At 34.4% G+C, this 22,812-nt stretch overlaps 1 protein-coding gene across 5 annotated transcripts in view; it reads right to left on the bottom strand.

Annotated features, from left to right (window-relative positions):
- LOC150098821 (zinc transporter ZIP10-like) overlaps positions 1-22,812 on the bottom strand; it is a 208,440-nt gene that overhangs the window by 59,597 nt on the left and 126,031 nt on the right. For all 5 annotated transcript variants that reach the window (XM_090405729.1, XM_090405727.1, XM_090405725.1 and 2 more), the window contains 3 exons: positions 19,593-19,762; positions 13,097-13,276; positions 1,667-1,808 (listed from right to left, as the gene is read on the bottom strand). In XM_090405729.1, coding sequence (XP_090261855.1) covers positions 1,667-1,808; positions 13,097-13,276; positions 19,593-19,762 — 492 coding nt within the window. The remainder of the gene's footprint in view (positions 1-1,666; positions 1,809-13,096; positions 13,277-19,592; positions 19,763-22,812) is intronic.

Below are 22,812 nucleotides of genomic sequence, written 5' to 3'. Positions count from 1 at the left end.
ATGGATAAGCAGTTATTTGGATTGCCAATGCAGCTGTAGAAGTTTCTTCCTTACTGAATGACTACTGAGAAATGTAAACAAAAGAAACTAATAAAAGACAGACAAATATTTGTCTGAATCTAACAGATCATCCTTAGTGCAATGACAATTCAAACACAATAGAATAATAACAATGGATTTCAAAACAATGTGAGCTGAACACTAGTATAATACAATAGAGTAGACAGTGAGATGCAATTAAAAAAAAAAAAAACTGCCTCTCATTACCAAATTTTTGAAATGAGAGGCAGTTGTTAGATTTTCAGTACATTCCTTGAACAGGCATTCAAATTTGTAACAGCAACAATGAAATAGACAAGTTCTTGACACAAAAACTGTGGTCAGTGTTGATTCAATGTTGTGCTAAACCAGACCTCTCAGGCTTATTATAGGTGATATACAGTTGGTGTTCTTGTAGTCCATGGAATGTCTTATCTATCCAAAGTAAAAGAGATGACGATCACCAGGAACTAGGTACATACCACCATTTTTCCTAGGAAGGTAGCCAGAGTGGTGGTGGTAGTAGTGGAGGTGGGGGGTTTAAAGGAAAAAATGTAGGTACTAGGTTGTATTTCTTGAAGATCTTTGAGATTGGTTTGGTGATACCTGAAACATAAGGAATTGGAACTCTCCATACTGGTTCTGGTTTGTTAGGAGCAGGCTTGGAGTCAAAATTGTGTCGTATCTTCCATCGGGGAGAAGTCATTCTGTTGCACAATATATTGGATAATGTTCATTTCTAGTTTGAGATCATGAAGGTTGGAGCAGAAATGAGCCTGATTTAACAAGGTTTCGATGATGCCTGTTTTGAGATGGATGATGTGCCAAATCTTGCTGTATGCAGCAATTTTTTTTTTTTTTTTTTTTAAATCACATTTTTCTGCCTATTGTACTGAATTATACCAGCATGCTGCTCATATTGTTTTGAAATCTCTTGTTTCTATTCTATTTTATTTGAGGACAATCAGTTAGATTCATATAGAAATATTCGTTTATAGTTTTTATTTTTTATTAATTTCTTGTGTCTACATGTTTCAGTAATCACTATGTCACTATGTAAAGATACTTCTTCAGTGAGTGTAGAAGCAAGAACAGGTGAAGAGGACGATTTTTTTTTTTTTGTCGAGAAATGAGAAGATTCAATTATGAAGGGATGAATTCAAACAAGATTATCCCTTCTCCATATAAATGCATGGAGAAGGTAGTAAGTAACAGCATTCTCGAGATTGCACTTATATGTATATTGCAAAGTTTCTGGAATACAGCGTGCAGTAATCTGCAAAACTACATATAGTTTGTAGACTGCAAAAGAATACTACTGACATGAAAGAGGATGAAAAAACAGAACCTTGAGGTATGCACTTATTAAGAGTTGGAGAATAAAAAAGCCTTCTAATCTCACACTCAATTTAATCCAGAGGGGAAACTAGACATGCAGAAAAAAAAAAAGTCTTGATGAGACAAAATCCATACAGAGAGTATATTAAACCATACATGTTACAAACATAACAATTAATATTAGTTTGTTTTCACTAAAACTATCATTAAGGTAATAATAACAATAATAACAGACTGTTAATTATTTATTCATTGTTCTGACTTTTTTCTGTTTATTCATATTTCTTACTTTCTAATGCTTCCATTGCTGCTGGATCAAATTTATATCCATAGGAACCGTGTTTATGATGTGACAATTTCTCTCCTACAACTCTACTCTGTTCACCATCCACTCTTTTTAAGGCCCTGGAAAATTTTGGCACTTGGGCTGCCTGAAACAAAAAGAAATTTCAGCACAAAAGTGTTTGTTAATAGTGTAGAAGTAATATAAGAAATACAGAGAAATTTATTATTTCTTTATTTCTAAAATATAATGTAAAGCACATCTACTTGTCCACAAGGAGATGTGCTTTGCATTATGGTAGCTACTAAGACAAGTGATGAGAACTTATACCACCTTTACCACGAGTTGCCCCAGTCCTGAAGATGCTTCAGGTGCAAATTTTATTTGCTTACACTTGGATAAAGGATTAAACTAAATACAGGAGGACCCCTGTATCTGCGGTTCGAAAAAGAGTGCAAAACAGTCGAGCATCATGCCGGTTGAAACATGCATATGCACAGACTGAAAACTTGTCGAAACACGCTTATTTTGTTAGGCACATGGACTTAAACGTGTGTGTTTGTTTATGTTTAGTTTTACTCTAATTGTCAAAGAAAGAAGTCAATTGTCTGTCATTGCAATTAAAAATTGCGTTTAAATTCAAGCAAATAAATTATGAAAATTTAAAAATGGCTCCAAAACCAAAGAGAAGATATGAAGTGCTCAGTATTAGTAAAAATTCAAAGATTATCAATATGATTGAAGTAGAAAAAAGTTAATTGCAACCATTGCCTAGGTGTATAATAACGAATCTTTGATACGTGAAGTGTTGAAGAACAAACAAAAAATTCGTGCCAGTCTTTCTATTGCGCCCAAATCTGCAAAAGTTACAGGTACAGAGACTTACTCAAGGTAGAGAAAGCTTTCAATTTGTGGGTGGAAGACATGACAAGAAAAAGGATTCTACTGACAGTAACACGGTACGACAAAAAGCATTGATCCTACATGAAGACATGCGGCTGCAAGACGAAACAGAAGAGGAAGAAGAGTCATTTACAGCAAGCAAGGGCTGGTTGCATATATTCAAAACTAGGTTTAATCTAAAAAACATAAAAATTATGGGAGAATCTGCATCGGCTGATGAGAAAGCTGCTGCATTGTTCCCAGCAGAATTTTAAAAACATTATTGCAGAGAAAGGTTATCATCCTAAGCAAGTTTTTAACTGTGATAAAACCAGCGTTGTTTGGAAGAAAATGCTCCAATGGACCTACGCCCATAAAACTGCGAAGCAAGCACCAGGCTTTAAAGCATTTAAGGACAGATTGATGCTGGTACTTTGTGACAATGCAGCTAGTCATATAATTAAACTAGGCCTTGTTTACCAAGCACAGAATCCATGTACCTTTAAAAACAAAAGTTGTCTGCCTGTTTTTTGGCAATCAAATCCGAAAGCATGAGTCACGGCCATGTTATTTACAGAATGGTTCCATCGATGTTTTATTCCAGAGGTGAAAAAATATTTGAAGAGGGAAGGATTGCCATTTAAAGTTTTATTGATAATAGACGCCGCTCCAGGGCACCCTGAGTCACTTGTCACTGAGATGAAAATGTTCAAGTGGTTTTCTTCCCACCTAATAAGACCTCACTGCTTCAGCCACTCGATCAACGTGTCATTAGATGCTTCAAATCCTCATATGCTTGGCAGGTTTTCGATATGATTCGTGCAATGGTTGAGGATTCTGCTGATGTTGGAGTCATGGAATGCTGGAAATCATTCACAATTGCAGATGCAATTGTATTCATCCAGGGAACAATGGACAAATTGAAACCAGAAACGGTAACTGCATGCTGGGAGAATTTGTGGAGTGATGCCGTTCATAATTCCCAAGATGCCCCTGATATTAACTCACAGATAACAACGATAATTAACACAGCACAGAAAACAGGTGGAGAGGGATTTGACGATATGACAGAAGAAGAATTGAATGATTACATAGATGGACATCGTGAGGTGCTCACTAACGAGGAGTTGAAAGATCTTGCCAAATCTTCTACAGAAGATGATGACGATGAGGATGAAAGTGAACAAGACCCACCATGGATACTCGAAAAATTTGCCATGATATTTCGAATGTCTCAATTAAAGGAACAGATAATGGATTATGATTCAATGATGGAGCACAGCATAAAAATTACTCGCACAATAACAGAAGCTTTGGAACCTTTGCAGAACCTGTTTACTGAAGTGAAGAGACAAAAACAGCAGCTTCTACTATCGATGATCCTCAGCCGTCCACATCATTTGCTCAGTAGGCAAGCAAGCAGCTGACTGCCAAAGATTCAGAAGATGAATAAATATGTAGTTGAACACAACGAAGTGTCCTGATTTTAGTTGATTCCTCCTAATAAGAATAAAAATGTTAAGATTTAACAATTACATTTTCATTAGCATATTTTCTCATTTCGTTCTACATAATTATTATGTGGGTTAAATTTTATTTGTCTAAAGACGAAGTTTTATTGAATGAGGAAATTTTTTTGGTTTGCCACTTCACCCGTGCTACTCAGGGGTGCTTTCTACCACATTTGGGCACACATTCCATTGCTCCTCGTAGATTCTAAAGACGTAAAAATAGTTTCATGATAATTTGAAATAAATATGTAAAATTATTATCAAGGAGCAATAGAATGTGTGCCCAAATGCACACATTCTACACATTCTAAAGCATCCCTGGATGGTACGGGTGAAGTGGTAGTCTAGAAAGTACTTCATTTAATAAAAAAAAAACTCTTTTTATTATTATTTATTTAGCCATACAATTTAGTGTATACATTATATATTAACTACATAACATATTCATTAAAGAACCCTACAGTCCTAGTACATGAGACTAAGTCAATTAACTAATAATTTCCTGCTACAATTTTACTATATGTGCAAAAATCTGGGTCTCACTAGTAGTGCGCTGCTATCCGCGGTTTCAAGTATCCGCATAAGACGATGGAACCAAACCCTGCAGATATGGGGGGGGGGGGATGTATATAATTTATAGTCTAACCAAGTGAAAAAACTTCCAACAAGTCATTCAGGTGGCATGTTTGATCTCATGATTTGTTTCCAATGTTATTCCTCTCTGCTGTTTCTTTTCTTTTTTTTATTTATTAACATCACTCTCTGTAGTATTACTTCATTTAGGCATACTGTACAGTACTGCATTAATAAGGGAAACAAATTTGAAATAAGATAGTGAAACTGAAAAGTGACATAATCTCTCTCTCTTTAATAGCAGCATGGTAACTGCTTTATGTTATGTGAGTGAGATGCTCTAATCTGCCAGAACAAGCAAAGCTCTACAGTACAGTAGCACTGTACTGTAGAGCTGCATGGATGGTCTGAAATGCCTTATTTATGAATGTTTAGCATTTATTTATTGCAATTAATGTTTATATTTTTGATTTCGTGATACTTGAAAGAAAAAAAAAAGACCGCCTACAACTGAAACTCAAAGTGAAAACTTGCAAAGTGCAAACTACTTGTATATGCCTATGAAAACCAATTTTTGTAGAGAGAAAAACTTTACAAAGCCAACTTCAGAACAATAGAACAAATGACTAAGCAAGCAAGCAGATGATGTGCTTCTAAACACTCCAAGTCCCTAACTCAATTGCATAACAGTTGTAATAAATTTGGCATAAAAATCAGCAATAAAAGACCAAAACTATGAAAATAGGCAGGAACATAGAAAACTTCAGCTGCATTCTCAATGGAGAACCTATAGAACAAGTAAAATATATTAGCTATTTAGGTACAGTTTTTAGTGCAGATGGCAAATTAAATTTGGAAATAGGCAACATAATAAGCAAAGCTGGTATGGTGGGGAGCTAGTTGAAGAAATTTATATGGAATAAGAGAGAAATTAGCCAAAACACTAAACTTGCAGTATACAAGACAGTTTAAACCAGTTTTAAGTTATGGATCTCTGAGTTGGGATAGAAATAGAGCTAAGTCACAGATATAAAGATACCAAGAAATTACATGTCTGAAAGGGCGTGTGTGTGTGCTCCCATTCTGTTTAAGTTACAGTACTATCTGAGATAGATTAACACATATGTTAATGCTAATAATGCCAAGTTCTAAGGCAAGTGATGAAGTCATTAGCCTCTATACACAAGTGGCTCAGATGTGAATATATTTCATGCGCAAAATACTGTTTTGCTTTCTTGGGTAAAGGATTAAAACCAAGTATATAATTTCTTGGTATCTTTAACGTATAATAGAACCAAGGTAAAAAACTTTAAACATCTTTCTCTCATCCGAGATTTTTATTAATAAGGTCTAGTACCTTTTGGCTACTTGTATATGAGATGTATATGACTTGCATTACTTCAACCTTGGTATTGCTCCTGGGTCTAGTTTCCACTGATAAGACCTCAATAAAAGTCAAAACCAGTTTGGGTAGTGGCCTTTCCCATTATGCATAGCATTTTACATCCAAAAGGGTATGTGTGCTATGCATTATGGGATACACACTAAGTAAGTGATGTGAAGTCATTAGCATCTATATACAAGTAGCTTAGATGCGAATATATTTCATGCGCAAAACATTGTTTTGCTTCCTTGGATAAAGGATTAAAATCAAGTACATAATTTCTTAGTATCTTTAACGTAGCATGAAATGTTAGATGCAACAATATTGGAGTGCTAATAAGTAATAGACTAATTTGAAGCAAAACTGTTGATAGATTAGTGACAATGTAAAGTTAATTATGTAGTGCTGTCATAGTAGCCTGAACACCCTTTGAGGGTTCATATCAGGAAATTGATGATGATGATAATGAATATCTGTTTCCTATGTTCTTTGACTTTTTGACAGGATTTGAACCAAAGTGCTTCCAACCAAAGTATTTCTAGTAGCAAGGCTTATATGTTGGTCATACATAACTGGTAATTAGCTTATGGAATTAACAATGCATATGAAGGATATTAATTAAAGGCAACTTTAATGAATAACTTATATCTTTCAGCAACGTCGCGTTGCCATCTTCAAGAACATAAAAATATGGTATGTGCACGCATGCACTAACAAAAGCAAATGAGGAAGAAGGCAAGAAACTATTATTGTTCCTAAAGTCCTAATGGTGCCCTCTGGTGGGCTAATTTTGTTGTCTTGGCCGTTGGGCTGAAGTTCTCATAACCAAAGTATGCCATTAGATCTACAGTTCAGAAATTGTTGTGGTGAACTACAGATATAATATTAAATACGAAAAGTCAGCTACTGGAACAACTCTGAAAACACACCCCCAACTCAACATAACCAGAGTTAAAGATCAGTACTATCAAGACGCCTGAATGGCAAAGAAATGGAGCTAGCTGAGGAATTAGATAAGTACCAGATCAACATAATAGGGGTGACTGAAACAAAAAAGACAAAAACTGGCGAGATCTTTCTGAGCAATAAATACAAAATGTTTTATTCAGGCAATGAAAATCAAGGAAAAGAAGGAATAGCCATAGTATTCAACACAAAATATAAGGCTAATCTTCTTGAATGGCAGGCAGTCTCAAGTAGAGTGATGTGGGCAAATATCAGAATGGGGAATTGGACAATGAGTATCATTTGTGCCTATGGTCCCACAGAAGGTTCTACTAAGGTAGAAGTGGAGGAATTTTTTGTTGCTTTAGAAAAAGCAAATGACTCAATGAAAAAGGAAAAGTTGGTCCTTGTTGGGGATCTGAATAGCAGAGTAGGAAATGATTGTCAGACATACAAAAAATATTTTGGGAAAATTTGGATTTCTGCTCAGGACATGGACTGGTTATTACTAACACCATGTTCCAACATAAAAATGTGCACAAATTCACATGGAGAGAAGATGCAAGGAATACGAAAAGTCTCATTCACTATGTTATTGTTGATAGTGATGTTTTCTCCCTGGTGCAGGACACCAGAGTGTACAGAGGATTTGAAATTGGAAGCGATCCCTATTTAGTCTTGAGCAGAATAAAATTGAATTTCATATTGAAAAGAATAACATGTAAGAAAGTTTTAAACCGAATAAAAATTGAGCAGCTCTCAGATGTGAACTGTAGACTAAAATACACAAAGATTATTGAAGAAAAAAATGAAACAGTTTGAGAACAGGAACCAAACCTTGGAGATTCAGTGGCAAGCCTTGAAGAAAACCCTGCTTGATTCATCCAGAGAGGCATGTGGTGAGGTTGTCTGCAAGGATAGAAAAATCAGAACTCCATAGTGGACACAGGAAATTAAAGAGGCAGTGAAGGAAAAGAAGAAAGCATATCAAAAGTTCCTGTCAAATAAGTCAGCTTGTGCTTTTAGAGAATACAGAGACAAATGTAAGAAAGCTAAACACTGTGTAAAACTAGCTAAACAAAAGTCATGGGAGGACTTTGGCAATAACATAGAAAATAAATATCAAGGAGGTGGTAAGATAAGATGGAGGTTAGTGAAGAAGCTTAAAAATGGAGGAAAGAGTGCTGTAAAAGGAGTTAGAAATGATAAAGGTGGCATGAAAATGGGAGAAAAAGATATCCTCAAAGTATGGAGTAATTACTTCGAAATATTGCTAAATGAAACAAGCAGTGATAGCACAGTGGTAAAAAACACTCAACAGGCATAACAGTCAGGAATACATATCCATACTTGAAGTAGAAAAAGCCATCAAAGGCTTGAAATGTGGAAAGGCAGCAGGAGTAGATGATATTCAACCAGAAATGGTGGTATAAAAATCTTGCAGTGGCTGCACTGCATAGTTCAGAAAGCCTGGACAGAGGGACGAATTCTCGATGATTGGAGTAGAGCTCTAATAGTGCCCATATATACAAAGGGAAATAAAACTGAATGTAAGAATTACAGAGGTATTTCCCTACTGAGTGTTCCTGGCAAGATCTATGCAAGTATACTTGAGAAACGGTTGAGAATTGTGGAAGAAAAGCTTGGTGAAGAACAAGCTGGATTCTGGCCAAATAGAGGTTGTCAGGATCAGATCTTCACTTTACAACAAATAGTCGAGAAAGCATGGAATTATAACAAAGATCTGTATTTAAGTTTTGTCGATCAGGAAATGGCATATGACATAGTGCCAAGAGAGAAGCTATTCAAATATGCTACAGTTATATGGTGTCAATGGGGCTTTATATCAAGCAATACTTAGTCTGTATTTGAGTTGCAAGTCAGCAGTTAGAACTGAAGGAAGTACAGAGGGATGGTTTAATGTTAAATCTGGTGTGAGACAAGGATGTACATTATCCCCTTTGTTATTCATTATCTATATGGATCACATTATGAAGGAAAGTGGTATTAAACATGATATCAGAATTGGAGATGTTAATGTCAACTCTTTGCTTTATGCAGACGATGTTATACTTCTAAATAAATCCACTAAAAGTTTGCAAGATTCCCTGACTAAATTGAATAACTGTTGTAATAGATATGGTATGAAGTTCAGCATTAAAAAGACAAAGACAATGAAAATAGGTAGAATTGTTGAAAATGTCAACTGTGTTGTGAATGGGGAATCTGTGGAACATGTACAACATTTCAGCTACTTAGGCATGATTTTTAGTGAAGATGGTAAATTAAGTATGGAAATAGACAACAGAATCAACAAAGCTGGCATGGTTGAAAGTCAACTGAATAAATTCATATGGAATAAGAGAGAAATTAGTCAAATAACAATAACATATAAGAAAGTTTTAAAGTGAATAAAAATTGAGCAGCTCTCAGATGTGAACTGTAGACTAAGTTAGCTGTATACAAGACAGTGTTCAAACCAGTTTTAACTTATGGATCTGAGAGCTGGGTCAGAAGTAAAACACTTGACCAAAGACTAGAGACCGCGGATATGAGAGTCCTGAGAAAGATTAGAGGTGTGAACAGATGGCATCAATGGCAATATCATATTAAAAACGAGGATATTAGGAAAGAACTTGACATTGTCGGCATCCAGGAATGCGTTAGCAGAGCTAATCTCAGGTGGTATGGTCACTTAAACAGAATGGGTGAGGAAAGATTAGCAAAACAAGTGTTCTCTGCCAGGTTGGCAGGAAAACGACCCAGAGGAAGTCCAGGATATAGGTGGATTGATACGGTACAATGTGCCTTAGACGATAGAAATATAAGATCTGATAATGATAATATTGGAGTATTGACAAGTAATAGACTGATTTGGAGGAAAATTGTAGATAGGAAGTTAGTAATGGTGTAAATTTTTCCATGTAGTCCTATCATATCCTGTACACCCCTTGAGGGTATATGTCAGGAATTTAATGATGATAATATTAAATAAATAGCAGTGAAAATGCCAAATGTTTTTGAATTTCATGTTTTTGTTACAACTCCATTTACTATGCATTATAATGCATAAAAGTAACTTCTTTCTCTATAAGAAGAAACATTTAAGAGTGAAGAATACCCAACATTTTGTCTAAGGAATGTATTTTCCACAGATTATAGAGAAATATTCTAATTTACAATGGAAATGCATCCCTTTCATAAACTGAGTAATAACATCAATATTATATTATAAAATCTTGAACACCATTAGCCAAGTTGCTTATGATTCAGCACAAATAATCACCACAGTTCAACTGTGATGACTATTATTTAATCTGAAACTAAACTTTAGTCAAAAACCAAGAAATATGAAGTTTTTTTTTTAAAAAAAGTTTAAACAGCACTTTGCTATTTAAACATCTTGCAAATATTACTTTATTTCCTCCTTGTGTTAGCTCAGAATACACATATGTATGCATGCATTTCTACTTTGTTTTATTTGAATGTATGATTTAGCAAAAGAAAAACTTCAAATTTGAGAAATCAGTGCTCCCATATTTATTATATTTATAAGCAATGTTATCTGATATGGATGAATAATGGCAGCTACTGGAAAGTTACTCATTTTGTGCAGTTTGCATAAACCCACACTTTCCAGTAGCTACCATTATTCATCCATATCAGATAACATTGTTTATAAATATAATAATAAAGATGAGACTGATTTCTCATAGAATAACACAATGAGGGAACTCATGAAAAATACATACAGGGTGTTCGGGATAAATTTGACATATTTATAATTAATTATATTTTTCCGTAAGTTACATGTATTAACACACACTTCTCTTCATTTAAAAGTTTGGACCCTTCTTCATTCATATACAAGATGTCAGAAAGGATGGATAGCTGGAACCCACCTGAATCATGGAAGAGAATAACTTGTATCATGATGATTCGTGCCCGCCATCAAAATAAGGATATTACGACTGCTGCCCAATGCTCCCTGAATACAGTAAAAACAATCAGGCATGAACTAGAGACTTGCAATGGTGACTACGAGGATGTAGCAAGAAGAAAGATCCCTAGCAGACGATCTGATTGCGTTCGTACAGCAGAATTCCTCGCAAATCTGCAGGAACAGGTGTTGAAGAACCCTGGCATTGGAATTCGGGCTTTGTTCGTGGAGTTGCTAACTGTAGTCAAGCCCTGGATAACAAGGGTAGCCAATGGTAGGCCGTATGTATGGCAGCAGGATTCGGCCCCTTGCCACACCTCTGGGAAAAGTCAAAAATGGTTGTCTGAAAATTTCTACGACTTCACCAGTCCAAATGTTTGGCCTCCAAACTCCCCAGACCTTAACCCCATGGATTATTTTGTATGGGGCGCAGTTGAAAAAGACACCAATCGCACTTCCAGTAATACAAAAGCCCAGTTAATGGATAAAATTAAAACAGTTTTTGCGGCCCTTCCCAGGGAGACTGTAGCATCAGCTTGTTCGAGGTTCCGAAGCAGAATTGAAGCTGTGATCGATGCTAATGGTGGTTATTTTGAGTAAATCTTGTTGATAGCATTGTAATTAACTCTGCCTGTAATGTTTTTTTGTCAATTCATTAAATTTAATAGATACAAAGAAGATTTTCTTTTTCCTTACGAAACTGTCAAATTTATCCCGAACACCCTGTAAATATAAGGATAACCAAACACTTAACACAGATCTATGTATGTTTCACCACAATTTTATTTTTCAGGAAGCTAGAAACAATAAATAGCCATAGTTAGTAGTCAAGAGGAATTAGCCATACCAAATTTGCAGGAATCTGGATCCTAGAATTGTGATACAGAATTAGACACAGAGGAGAGGAGGGTGCTATTGGGGGAGGTGGAGTAAAGTTGTAGAGATTAAACAAATGAAGAAAACATGCAAATTCAAGAGGGAACAGAAGACTATGTATCTGAATGGGAGGATGACAATTTTAAGCCAATATAATTCTAATAATACAGAGATTCAATTACAGAAATTACAAATTGATAAATAGAGTAGACGTTACAAAGAAGTTATTATAGTTTTTGTAGTAAATGATACATTCAGGATTGTTTCGATGGGTGAAATAAATACAGCATTCAAATATTCACTCATGAAAGGAATAAACAATGAAAGATCTTCATGAACTTAAAATAACTATTAAAAAATCATATCACCATTTCAAATGGCTATAATTTCAATGCATCATTTAACTAATACCAATTTCATTGAGGGTATAACCATATTTGTAAAGTAATATGCTTATTAAAGTCTTCAATGATACTGGTATAGTTAAGAGGATACCAGTAAAAGGATAGTCAGCTGAAAACATTTGACAGTGAACTGTAATATTGGTAATAGTCAGAAATAGTTATGCACAGATTGGTAGTAACCAATAATTTCATATTTTACATACCAGATATCTTCATGATAGCATACAAAAAAGTCCACTACCAACCAAAATATTAAAGGCACACCAATGCAAGTGTGGGTCCCCAAAAGACTACTAACATATTCAAACTCATTTGGTGCTTGTCTTGGTTGAAACATTAATCCCAAATATGCATTTCCAAAGTGCACACTTCAGGCAAGTTGACGTTACCTTAGCTTTCAGTAGTGCCAACACCACTATTGAATCATGCAAATAAACAGCACACTTCAAGATTGTGTAGTAGAAATAATATATCAGACACTTCAAATAACACTAACGTAATTAAGTATCATATTTGTTTCTGTGACCCATTCTTAAATTTAGCTTGAAGAAACACTAGACAAAAGCTTTCATCATAACTGGAAGGAAAGGGAACAATATTAATTATTTATAACACAAATCAACTTAAAATACTGTTTATGAATCTCTGAAAACATATTTCAAATGGGTAATTTTAATTCACTTGAAATGACAGATGAACTAAACAGAAGGTGAAAAACTCGATATTTCTTGTGTCTGTATGAAATTTATAAGCTTGTATCAAATTTCCAATAAGGTCCAAATACAAATTACTAATATGGGTAAATTACAGTATAATAATACATTATAATTATACAAGTGTGAATTTCTTTAGAGAAAGCAATATCCTAAAACTTCATATGATAATAAACATACTGAAAAAACGAATCACAAAGATACTTACCTTGGCACTTTGTTTCATTCTGCGGTAACTAGTAACAAGGTTAAGTAACCTTTCAGCTAAAAAAAATAGATATAAACCTGTTAAGGCAGCCAATCCTCGCCAAACATGAGCTTCTTCACTGTGACTCTGCAACACCTCAGTACTCTCATGGTCATCATTTTCTTCACCTGGTATCATGGCCTAAATAACATCAAATATTTAATAATTCAAAGTCATTGTTGCTCACTAATAATCAAATATAAATATGTATACACCTAGTCTAGTCATAAATACTGTTACAATTTGAATACAGCATAAACCTTCAATCTATTAGTAAGTCATTTACAGCTTTCAGTACATACAAACCACATGTATAACATGCATATAGAACTCAATATTCGAAATTACCCTCCTTTTGCTTTCACATGTGCCTGGAGTATGTGAGGTCACATATCGATGGTGCATGTACAACATCCAGCAGAAATGCTGCCGTAGTTCACTCCAGATTCATCTTTAGGCTGGTGATGCTAGAGTGTTGTTTCTTGCATGCTAGTCTCTCAAGCTCTCACCAGAATTTGAAGTCCAACAGATTCAGATTGGGACTTCCAGATGGCCAATCAGATGGTGATATGTGGTTATGCACATTCACCTACAACTACTGTTGTGTGGTCCTTGCCTTGTGTGCAGGGGTTGAGTCCTGGTGGAAGGTTCACTGCCTATCATGAAAAAGGGTGTTGTTCAGGGAATCCTTTCTCACAGAAATGCAACTTGGATACCACTTGATATGTCATCCCCACCAAACTATCACTAATGCAGGGTGATGACCTCTGAATTCTGGATGCTATGGCATGTGCTGTGACCATCCAAGGCAGGCATATACCTGATCATTTTGGTGGTTAAACGACTTTTCAATGGTGAAAATCTTCTCTGTGAAGAGGTCTGTTGTGTCTGTTATTTGCTTACCTCCAGAGAAGTGCCTTTGATTTTATCACCCTCTGCCACATAAGTTGTGGTGTTAAAAAAAAGCATATTGTTGTCCAGTAGGACAACAATATGCTCCCCTCCCCCAGGTCAGTTAGTACACGCAACATCGTTCTGTGAAATGTTCATCTCTCACGACATCACTTTCTGCATTCTCACAGGATTACGATAGAGGCATGCCTTCACAGCCCTCATAAGCTGTTGCATCCTAATGCAGCATGACCGACCTGTTCTTTGGTGGACAGATGCATCTTCTGTATCATTATAACAGTTGATAGTCCAATACACAAACATCCTACTGATTCTGAGTGTTTTGAGTGTGTTAAAAATAACTGGTGACTGCATTCCATGGTTCTCATAATCTTGCCACTGCATGTTAACCCATACAGCTAAACAACACACTCTCTTTCTCTACTGACGAACATGAAAATGTTGGCTGCGCACAGCACCACTAATGGAACTGGGCTTGCACAATTCTGTGGGCAGTGTTGAGTTGTGTGGAAGTTGTAACAGTATTTATGGTAAGACTGTGTAATAATACAATTCTTTTATAATACGAGGTGCAGGCTTCTTTGCAGAAAATGAAATGTATAATATTTTTTCAAAAAAGAAATTATTAATCAAATAAATCCAAAAAAAAAACATAAATCAGCACCATTAACATAAAAAGTAATAATAGAAAAGAAGTAGCACTGGTACTTCTTTTCTATTAAGTAACATCAATATAATTGATGTTACTGAAACAAACACAGGCAAGGTTCTTCTAAATAACTTCAAGGTGTTATATTCAGGCAGTGATCAGAAAAGGAAAGGAAAGAGTAACTGTAACACTCAACAAAAACATGAAGATAAACTTCTTGATTTGTATGCAGTTTTAAGCATGGTGATGTGGGCAAAAATTCAAATGAGGAATTAGTTCAATGAGATTTATTTATGCCTGTGTTTCTCACAGAATGTTCTACTAAGATAGAAATGGCAAAAAATTTTAAGTCATTAGAGAAGGCAGCTGATAAAGAAAGGTTGGTCCTTGTTGGAGATCCAAACAATAGAGAAGGAAATGAACAGCAGAGCAGACAAAGAAATGTTTTGGGAAAATTTGCAGAAAAGATCAAAGCTAATAATAATGATGATAAGTAACTGATGAATTTCTGTTGATAACATGGACTAGTCATTACAAACACCAATTTCCTACATAGAGATATGTACAAATTCACCTGGACAGAAGACACAAAAAATAAGAGAAGGCTTATTGACTGAGTTATAGTTAACAGTGATATCTTCACATAGATCAGATATAAGAATATATAGGTGACATGAAATGGGAAGTGATCAATTAATCACTTTTATCTCCTGGTCATTTAATTTTGACCAGGAGATAAAAATTATTATTATATTGAAAAGAAAAATAGGTATGAAAGCTAAAAAAAAAAAAAAGAAAAGAAAAGTCAGCAGTTTTCTGAGATGAATTGTAGACTCAAATATACAAATAGTATTGAAGAAAAAAATGCAAAGGTTTGAAAACAAAAATTAAACCTTAGAGACTCAGCAGTAGAAATGAAAGAAACTGCCTGATTCAGCAAGAGAGGCATGTGGCAAAGTTGACTGTCAGGGAAAAAAAAAAAAAAAAAAAAAAAAAAAAAAAAAAAAATCAGAACTCATAGTGGACTCAAGAAGTTAAAGAGGCAGCCAGGAAAAGAATAATGCACATTTCTATGACCTCCTTTCTTTAGTTGCTTTCAACTAAAGAAAGGTCATGGAAAGATTTTGGCAAGCATATAAAAGATAAATATTAGGGAGGTGGCAAATGTTCTGGAAGCTATTGATATTTTAGATGAATTATTATGTGACATCTCCAAGAAGTCCAAAGACTCCTCATGGGGGGGGGGACACACTGCTCCACACAACTCTCTGCCTTCCCTACTTAATCCTCTAACTACACAATAACAACACCATAATCAATTCATAACGCCATCTAATGCACACCACCAATAGAATTTTTTTCCTCTAAATTGCATGTGTGAGTGTGTGTGTGTGTGTGTGTGTGTGTGTGTGTCTTCTCATGGTCAATTTGCTTGTATTCAGAGAAATCCAAAACCCAAAAGGATGAAAAAAAAACAAGTTTCCAAGAGAAAAAAACCTTGCTATATCACCAACAGCTAACTCACCTTCAATTGAAAAAGTCCATATAAAGATTCCTCTCATCGCAACGATAATCAAACTCAGGTCTTTTCCAATTAAAGGATGAATTGTCCCATTATTCTTCCAACTCTGCTAGGGAGGTGACCTGTTCTGTCACAAGGAATGAGAGAACAGGTGTAGAAAATATTCAACAAGTATTCAGGGATATACATCAATACTTGAGGTAGAAAAAGTGATCAAAAACCTGAAATGTAGGGAAAGTGGCTGGATTAGATGATATTCATTAAAAAATGCTCAAATGTGAAAGTATTTTACAAGTGGAAGTATTGGTTACATGAAAATTCATCAAAAAGACAATTCATTGAATGAACAATGCATCGAACAAATATTCGTCAAAAATGAAATTCACCGAAAATTTTAAACTTTCGATAATGTTATGATAAAAGTGATCCATTTAGAACAAAAACTGAACCATGCAGACTGCTTCTTGTACTGGCAACTTCTACTAATTCCACTAAGTCAGAGAGTTTTTGTAATACAGTACATAATTTAGACAGTTATTTCTTTGTCGCCCCGAATATAGCTGAACTGAAAACCAGAATGGTTTGACATTTTCTTGTAAAAGTTTCAAATAGTGAATCTGAGTAAAATTCATTCCATAATAATTGTTGTATTGAAGTCGCATATTACTACTAGCAACAACAATAATAATGGAGTCTGCGTAGTTCAGTCGGTATAAACGAAGCCGTTTAGTTAGAAAGACCTGGGTAGTTGGAACACCATTTACGATGCACATAATTTTTATCAGTCCTGTTCAGCTAAAGGTAAGTTAGCAGTCATAATACGGAGATGGCTGGGCTTTTCCTCTGGGAAACAGACAAATCAGTCCCACGAAGAGACATGAAACAGTTATCGGACAAGAAAAACTATAAGAAACCATATTGTTCTATAATTTTTCCCTATTAAAGTAGCATTGCTATCTCACTCTGCACAGTTCAGTTTTTGTTCTAAATGGATCAATTTTCTCATAACATTTTCGAAAATTTAAAACTTTCGGTGAATTGTTTTTCCGATGAACTCTCTGGATACCGGCAGTATTGCATAATTCAAAAGGCCAAATTACAGATGATTGTAGTAGAGCTTTCACAGTATCAATCTATATAAAAAAGAGAAATAAAATAATGTGAGAATCAAAGAGAAATTTCTCTACTAAGTGTTCTGGGTGACATTTATGCAAGAATACTTGAGAAGAGACTAAAAAAAAATTAGGGAGAAACTTGAACAAGCTAAGTTCTGGTCAAATAGGGAGTTATCAGCATATTAGATTTTAACTTTAAGGCAAATAGTTAACTCATCATATGAATATAACAGGGATATACATTTAAGTTTTGTAGATCTATAAAAGGTGCATGACAAGGTGCTAAGAGAAAAGCTGTTCAAAGGGCTACAATTATAGAGTATCGATAGACATTATATCAAGCAATTCACAACATATATTTGAGTATAAATAGTATCATATTTACTTGAATATAACTTGCACTTTTTTACCAAAAATTTAAAGTTAAAAAGTCGTGGTGCAAGATATATGCAGGGATTTTCAAAAGCTAAAGTTTTTCAGGGAAAAAAAAAAAAAAAGCTAAATCGACATTTATAATTAAATGCTCAGTATTCATTATAATTTATAATTGCTCACATTATTTATAAAATGAATGCATTTAAATTTTAGTTATCAACGTCATTTAAGATCGGCCATTCACCTTCATCATGCAATATATTTGAATCTTTCGTGACAATGCTTTTGTAATTAAATTAAAATAAACAGTCATCTATCCAAATAGCATCATCTTCGCTCTAATTCAGGCATTACAGATGCCATGTTTTAAAAAAATCTTAGCAATTATTTCTGGCGAAATCATGTCACAAGTTTTCAAAAATCCAGTTGCACAATAGTTCTAATGATTGTCTCTTAATCTTCCCTGCCGGAGTCAGGTCATAGCTACCGGCTGCCATCCACTCTGTGTAGAACTTAAACCTCACCTCATTCACTGCTCTGCCCCCAGGCAATCCAAGATTGAGTAGAAGTCAATGCTCTCATTCACACATTTCCTCTACTGGTTGCTTCCATTGCTATGCATATGATTGGTGCAGTATTAACAAAAGGTCACGTGAATCAACGACAAAAGCAAGCCGATGATGGCCGAGCTCAAATGCTGATTCTCTTCAACCGAATTTCAAAACATCTGAAACTGCCATAACATTTTCTATCTATTTCTTAAAGTTTTAAACTCTTTTCATGTGCGAGGTATCCGCAAAACTTTTTAATTTATTTTTTCATAAAGTAAGATTAGGTGTGCGATATATATACGTGAGGGAGAGTTATATTTGAGTAAATACGGTAGTAAGAATTGAAGGAAATACATGAAAATGGTATTGGTGCAAAATCAGGTGTGAAACAAGGATATACACTGTCTCCACTGTTATTCATCATCTATATGGATCAACATTATGAAGGAAAGCGGCATTAGGTCTGATATCAAAATTGGAGATATTAGTCACATTGTTAACTTTATGCAGATGATCTTTTACTCTTAAATAAATCCAGTATAAGTCAGTAGGCTTTCTTAAACTAACTTGAATACCTAATTATAACAAATCTGGAATGAAAATCAGCAATAAAAAGTAAAAAAATCAGGAAAACAGGCAGGAACAATGTAAACATCAACTGCATCCTGAACAGAGACACCACAAAGCAAGTAAAATATTTCAGCAATTTAGGAACACTTTAGTAAAGATAGCAATTAAATGTGAAAATAGGAACAGAATAAGTAAATCTGATATGCAGGAATCAACTGATAAGGAATAAAGAAATTGGCCAAAACATCAAACCAGCATCCAAACAATTTTAACTTATGGATCCAAAATTTTGGTTAGAAATAAAACAGTTAAAGACAAGATATAAATCCGAGATATATCTGGGTTCTGAGAAAAATCAGTGGAGTGAATAGATGGTATCAATGTCATAATCATATCAAAGATTAAAATATTAGGAAGAAGAAACTTGATACTGTTAGCATTCAAGAATGTGTAAACAGAGCTAAAGTTGGCAGGAATGAAGCCAGCAAAAAAATTTAAAAAAAAAATAATAAAGTAAATTTCAGAAATGGAAAGAAATGTAAAACTGTTAAATTGTTGATACTTCTTTTTTTTAAATTTGAATGAAATACCTATATTTGATTGAGTTTTGTCGTGAGTTCTTATGTTAAATGATTGTATACACATGTGTGCATTAGAAAGCTGAACCTAAGAGTTTTATTTTTTTGATTCTAAACTTTTTTTTTAATTCTGAAGATAAATTTAAAACTAATTTTTTTTATAATACCATAAATATTTTACTTACATGAGGTAAAAGATGCAAAAGAGCATCTCCTGAGAGGCTTCCAACAGCCATTCCAACTAAAAATTGTAACAATGTGTGATAACAAACTCTCTGGATGATGGGAATGATTGCTACGCTAAGTAATCCACAAAGACTAATGGCTAGCACTGCTAAAGATGCATAGAGCCATGCTGGGGGGATAAAAAGTAAAAGTTACAAAGTATTGGAAATAAAGTTTTATGAAAATATTTATATTTACAACTTGAAAGGTATTTAAGAACACAATACTAATTACAAAATTTGTATATTTTTCCAAATACTAGACAGAATTAAATCATCATACTTTCCCATTTTCAATCAACTTATTACTTTGAAATAATGGGTGGCTGGTTTTCGTTATGTTACTGACCAGTGCTACTTATAAAACTATTTGTCACGTATCTGAAAGATTTTTCTCTGATTTGACATAACGAAACAGAAAATTTTACTGATTCTACATATTTCAAAATCGCATAACTTAATTTGTAACCAATGTTTTGGTAACTATTTATTCGACTATCTTCTTCAGAGAGCAGTTGAAAAGCAATTATGTACTATAAGTATGCTACTGATTTTTCAGCACCCTTGGTTCCATGATAATAATAATGCAATAGCACATGTCTGAACGACAATTATACCTCTCACGTGTCTCTAAAGTGCCATGGGTATCAAGAAACCAAAATATTAAATGCAAGTTATTATATCAAATGAATGGGTATAAATGATACAGGGAAAGTGGATACGACTTGTGCTTAAGTTTGACAACCACCATCACCTGCAAAATGAGAGTTCTAGCTTTTTTCTTTTAATGTGGTCCCCACCCACAAAAGGTTATATGCAAATCTATAGTACACATGCCATGTGTGGGCTAAGGATACCTTTATTAATTCTTATCAATTTATATATTAAAAAAAATTTTTTTTACATAGTCCAGAAACCCTGCTCTAGAGAAACTTTTGGTATCCAAAATGGAAATTATTCAAGCCACTTTAGGCCTTCAAATAAGTAGGGTGGTGATCTCACACCAAGCGATGAAATTCACCTCCCACCTAAAGATAATCACAAACATCCATGCCCACAGCAGGCTTCAAACCAATGACCTTTGTTGGAAAGCAGATACACTAACCACTTGGCCAACAAAGGCTGGAAAAAAGTTAAATGTAGGCAAAATATATATATTTTTTTTCATACTAAGAATAATTCAAAATCAAGAGTTAGGTGCAGATGTAAATAATTAAGTATGTGAACACACATTGCCACCTCTGGAGTTAACTAGTTGGATGATCATTCCCATGATCATCCAACTCATTTTTTCTGATTTAACACAATACAAGAAAAAGAGTGACTATTTATTCAGAGCCCATATATTTTGACCTGAAAATTACAGGTCATCATCAGTCAGTTGAACTAGAACTCAAACAATGGATTAATTTAAAATGGTAAGAGCTGTGTCATGTTATACATAGAATAACACAAAGGAATAACTGATAAAGCATTGTATTATTAATTTAAAAAAATAATGTAATAATGTGTGATTACAATAAGACTCTCCCATAGCTTTGATAGTGAGAGACAGTCGTTCTGATTCAAGTTGTTCAGATGATGGAATAAAGCTTCAATACTCTCTTTAAATAAATGTTTGAACTTGTAGTGAGTGACAATGGAATAAGCATGTTTCATACCACAGGATATTATGGTCAGTAACTATTCCATGTTGTACAAAGCCAGAATTTCTCAGATTTCCTATTGATGATGTAAGAAAGTTTTGTAAAAATAAGTTGACCAGAGAGCTTATGGGAATACACTCACCGGCATTCACAAGTTGCCTTAGTGCGAACTACTTAGAAAAATATAGGCACCGCCCAAGTGTCTACATATTCGCTTTCTATTAGTCCATTTTAATAAGGTTTTGCTGGCCAGACAGCTGTTTCGTACTGGTTGGTTTTCCTCAGAGATCAGGCAGAAACCCTCATTCAGTACTAAGGAACTTGAAATGTCAGAGAGGTGTATATTTTGTAACCAAACTCTCAGTTGGTGTGTCAAAGTATTTACTAAAATAAAAAGCCAAAAGGCTTCAGTTCGGCAATGCAAAATTATATAAGTAAAGTGGATATTAGATCCAGCATTATTTCAAAGCCGAATGTCAGTATATTCCCATAAGCAATCTGGGTCAACTTATTTTTATGAAACTTTCATAGTTTTTACATTCAGCTTTGAAATAATGCTGGATCTAATATCATTTTACTTATATAATTTTGCATTGTCGAACTGAAGCCTTTTGGCTTTTTATTTTAGTAAAAAATAATATTTATTATTAATACTATTATTTATTAATAGTATTTAATTTTACAATGATTAATAATACAATGTTTTCTCAGTTATTCCTTTGTGCTGTTTTATGTTTCCCATCAAATGGCTCTCACTGTTTTAAATTAATCTATTGTTTGAGTTCTAATTTGTATTCAATTGCCTGATGCCACTGATGATGACCTGTAATTTAAGTTGATCCTCTTTTTCTTATGTTATCATTTATGCTCTGAATAAACTTGAGCTTCTGGTTCTCTTTCTTCCAATCTTCACCTTCCAGTGGCATACTGTCACTATGTATCCACCTGGATGCCGAACAGAAGAGAATGGATTGACAATATGGGACTTAGCTAACAAAGGTTTACAAATACAAATTCAACACACTCGGGCATTATCTGGTTAATGCAAGGGAGGGAGGGCCTTGGTGTTTTTCATGAGAGAGAGAGAGAGAATTCAGGATTGAATGGTGAAAAGTCAGCTACCAGAACAACTTCAACAGAACTGAAGACATGAAGGACAAGCTAAAACAACTAAAAGAAAGCGCAAAATTTTTATCAAGCAACAACAACAACTCAGTATCATGATAAAATGAGGAATATTTGGTGTGATTAATTTAATTTTTTTTTTAGGTGGGGGAAGCAATATATAGATTAGATCTTCTATCTCCAACTAATATATTGTTGGAGATCTGGTTGGCTGAGTGAACACTATCCACTCAGCCAACCAGGTTAAGCGGATGGTTATCTAACCAATGGGCAGAGGGCATATGGCTAAGTGAATAGTATTTCTGCTCTCCAATCAATGGACTGTGGATCCAAACTCTACTATGGCATGGATAGTGAACTGAAAATTAATTATTGCTTGAATGCTCTTCAGGAAGTAATTAATTTTTTTC

Source organism: Typopeltis vanoorti, chromosome 15 (genome assembly GCF_054136105.1).
Source record: "Typopeltis vanoorti isolate ZY-2024b chromosome 15, IOZ_Tvanoo_1.0, whole genome shotgun sequence".
Taxonomy (NCBI): Eukaryota; Metazoa; Arthropoda; class Arachnida; order Uropygi; family Thelyphonidae; genus Typopeltis; species Typopeltis vanoorti.
The sequence above is the reverse complement of the archived record's forward strand: the minus strand, read 5'-3'. Positions and strand labels throughout refer to the sequence as shown.